Below are 3,952 nucleotides of genomic sequence, written 5' to 3' on the forward strand. Positions count from 1 at the left end.
GTGCTAAAACGTTTACCCTACCACTAGATGGGCTTTCAAAAAGGATATACAAAAGAAAGCCCAATTAAATCCATGTAATTGGACTTCAAGTGAAATATTAAATTGAGTTGGGTTTTTCTTTACTTTGGCCCATGTATGTTTCTTACAATTTCCGTAGATGTCGTTCTCTCTCTCTCTCTCTCTCTCTCTCTTCGAATTGCGGATTCTCCCTCATCCACCAATCCATGTATCTGTATTTATTGACTGTATCTATTTCAAATCTAAAATCAGAATATTCGAATTTCACCGCTTCGAAACCCTTCCGTTTATCACTTTATCCCCAAATTTTGAAATCCAAATAATCTTCGCTGTCCTCAAGTAATCTCTCCTAAGTCTTCATCTCAGCACCAAGCAATCTTCGTCGTCTTCATTTCTCTGGTACACTTCAATTCCTTCTTTCTCTCTTGTTTCTGCACTTCTTTCTCTCTCGTTTTCTGCATTCGTGCTTCGCTTTCTCTCTTGTTTTCGCTTCAAAATTCTGGTTGTTGACTTGTTTGTAAGAGATCTTCCTGCACTTTTCACGCATTTGTTTTTTGTCATGAATTTTTTCGAATTTGCTTGTGATTTATTATTTTGCTTATCTCTGCTTTCAAAGCCACTAGGCAAAGACGGAATCTAGGGTTTGTAGCTGTAGTTCACATCATTTGAAGATAATTCACTATGAAGTTCCTCGAGTGTCCTTCCTTGGATCGGTAATTGTGGTTTCAAACGAATTTGAGTTGAATTGTGGGATTTTATTACATAATTTTGGTATATTGTAAGCGTCTCGTGAAACTTGTCCAGGCTTAACGATTTCTTTGGTGATTTGAATTTGGGAGAACGTACTATAAGAGGATGCCTTGAAGCTTATACTTGTAAGGACTAATTAGTGACTTTTAAGTTTCAACAGAATTGATTTTGGATTTGGATTTGGATTTGCTCTCTGGGTTTGGGTTAGTAATAGTAATTAACAACCTATTTTCTTTTAATAATTCCGTAGGCAAACATGCTGGAACAGATAAAAAACTCTCTATCAGTTTGGAGAATGAGGTAAATGACTCTGATAAAGTTGGGTTGTGGTAATAGGATCTTTTTTTACAATTTGTTCATAGAATATTTTTTTAAAACTGCTTCAATTTCAGATGCTTGAACTTATTGAGAAATCATCTAGCCCTGATTCTCCCCCGCCGGATGACATGTTATTAACCAGATCCAGGTGGCCTTTACTGTGTGGAGAGGTTTCATAAATTGTATATACCAATTAAGTGCTTCCTTTTTACATGTTCTAATTATGTTTTCTTTCCAGTCGAAGGACATTGATTTACCTTATTCTTACCCTGTATCACATGTATCCGGACTATGACTTCAGGTATCTCAGTATCTTGTGACGTATAAAAATATGATAAAGGGGTTATGGGTAATGCTACTGTCAGCTTAGTTGGCGACATGGCAACCCACTATATAATCCTTTTGTCATTTTTTTCTTTTTGGGAGTGTTGTCAAAAGGCTTGACAGACAGTTCATAAAACTGTTGCTCTTGGAGCTGAGAGTTCAAGTCTCTCCATTTCCCAAGTCTTTTTTCCGGTCTTTTCTTTGGTTGTTTTTACCTTGTTAAACTTCTAAACTGAGTGTCTCTGTTGTTGCATTCTTTAATTTTTCTTATAATACCATACACCTGTAATGGTTTTTAGTGCAGTCAAAGCTCACCAGTTTTTCACAGAGGAATCATGGGACAGTTTTAAGCTTATCTTTGACACCTACATGTTTGAAGCCTCAAAGGTACTATGATTGATACTGTCTATTTCTTGTTTTAAGTGTTACTTTTTACTTTTGTATTACTTGCAGCCGTGGTGTTTTGTGTCCCCACATCTTTAATGTCTGGGATTGTGATGTTTGGGCAGGTTGTAAAATATATGGTCTCTACAAATTCAAGATTTCATTTTTATGACATTGTAGATCCCAGAGCGTGTTTGATGGTCTTGTCTAGATGCACCTAATGATCTTAATTGTGCAACGTTAAATTTCAAAATATATTCTTTCCTAATTATGTTTATTTATATATCACAATTAACACACTATTTATTCCTAGATTTTAAACATGAACTAATCAACAAAACAGTTTGATCATTAGATAACAACAGTAGTAATTATATCAATAATTTAACACATTGGTATATAGTAATATTTTTTATTGTTCTATATATCATTTCTTCATCAATTTTGAAAATGAAAAAAAAAACTGAGGTTGAAATTGGAAAGTCATAAATATTGTCAAGTCCCACTGCTTTTTGTTTGGCATCTTAGGATCTCAGGGGTTAGAAAAGGCTAAACATATTAATGCAGACAATGAACATCTTAGCTGTTGTTGTTGTTAGCAATAGTGATTACTTTTGGTATAGTGGTTTCCTTTCCTTGGTTTTGATTAACTTGTCAAAACTGCAGGAATGGGATGAAACTGTTGGGGATGTTTCTCTACTGGACACCTTGTACATGGCTCTTGATGAGGTGAATTACGATTGTTTCCGAACGTGAATGTTGGTGATCCCAAAAGGCATTTTTTTGATACCTTGTCTTGCAGGTTGTGAAGTTAGGGGATTGTGAAATTTATGGTTATGTTCCTGACTCCGAAGCTGATCCGTTAGTGGAAAAAGGAGCAATGTAAATTATCATCACAAGCGAAAAATTAAAACTGTAACCTCATTCATTTTACCTGTTATATATTATTCTGATAATTTTCTTATCTATTTTCTGTAGATGGTCCTTTAATTTCCTCTTTTACAATAGAAAGCTAAAACGGATCGTGACTTTCCGCTTCAGTTGTTTTAGGTGGGATTTCATATTCTCTTTCAATTGTCTGGAACTACTTTTTACTTTTTGTTTGCATCTTATTCAGCCTTACAACAATGCTGTTTCTGGCAGTAACTTGGTTGCTGATGGATTTCTTATGGATGGAGTACTCAACGAGGATGATGATGAAATATTTGCTGACATGGATATATGAGACAACACTGCACGTGTTATGCTAGTTTATCAAGACCCCCTTGACGTCCTATGTGTTTATCTGATCAGTTTCCAGTTCTCGTGTTTAGTTCTGTAAAATAAAGCAAATCTATGTGAAGCTTGAGTAGTAGATCTAGCATTTGTATCATCTTATGTGCATATTGTAGAGTTAGTATATATGTGTGTCGTCCTCTTATATGCACATAGATTCCGAATCTGAATCGAGTTGTTTGTAGATAACTAATCGTAGTTAGCACATCTCTGGCAAATAACAGACACTTCCTTGGTTGGAAGTGGAGCAACGATCGTTGGATATTTGTTTATCTTCTTCTGAAAAGGATGCTTTCTTTGTTCACCTTGGATATTTGTTTATATTCTGATAACTTGTATCCGTTTCAAGCATTTTTCATGCACAAGTAAAAGCAGGACAACATTTATTGCACATTGTGGCAGTGGTGCAACTGTGTTTTGTTAGGGGGTAGTGATGTAAAATTATTTTGTTTAATAGAAACGAAATGGGTTGGTGCAAAGGTTAGGGAGTTGGATTCTTCTGGTTTCAAACTTTGGTATACAGGAAAGGTGAAGAATAGGAATGGAGTTGGAATAATTGTGGATAAGCAGTGGAAGAAGGACGTAGTTGATGTCAAGAGGGTGGGAGATCGGATCATCTCTATCAAACTTGTGGTGGAGGGAGGTGCTTTCCATGTGATTAGCGCCTATGCACCGTAAGTGGGTTCGGACGAACAACACAAGATAAGGTTTTGGGAGGATCTAGAGAGTTTGGTTCAAGGCATATCTTTGGGAGATAAGATTTTCTTAGGAGGAGATTTAAATGGCCATGTTGGGAGAGAAGTGACTGGATATGGGAGTATTCACGGAGGCCATGGTTTCGGGGTGATCAATGCCGAGGGTAAAACTATTTTGGACTTTTCCT

General features: G+C 36.1%; 1 protein-coding gene across 1 annotated transcript; it reads left to right on the forward strand.

The window, feature by feature from the left end:
* The first annotated feature begins 250 nt into the window (after nucleotides 1–250).
* LOC107464878 (uncharacterized) lies at nucleotides 251–3,380 on the forward strand. Its single transcript, XM_016083835.3, has 11 exons — nucleotides 251–417; nucleotides 635–731; nucleotides 823–893; nucleotides 1,019–1,068; nucleotides 1,161–1,234; nucleotides 1,325–1,387; nucleotides 1,710–1,797; nucleotides 2,461–2,523; nucleotides 2,597–2,676; nucleotides 2,773–2,844; nucleotides 2,938–3,380. The coding sequence occupies exons 2-11, from the start codon at nucleotides 700–702 to the stop codon at nucleotides 3,017–3,019; spliced, it is 675 nt and encodes a 224-aa protein (XP_015939321.1). The 5' UTR covers nucleotides 251–417; nucleotides 635–699; the 3' UTR covers nucleotides 3,020–3,380.
* The last annotated feature ends 572 nt before the right edge of the window (nucleotides 3,381–3,952 follow it).

Source organism: Arachis duranensis, chromosome 9 (genome assembly GCF_000817695.3).
Source record: "Arachis duranensis cultivar V14167 chromosome 9, aradu.V14167.gnm2.J7QH, whole genome shotgun sequence".
NCBI lineage: Eukaryota > Viridiplantae > Streptophyta > Magnoliopsida > Fabales > Fabaceae > Arachis > Arachis duranensis.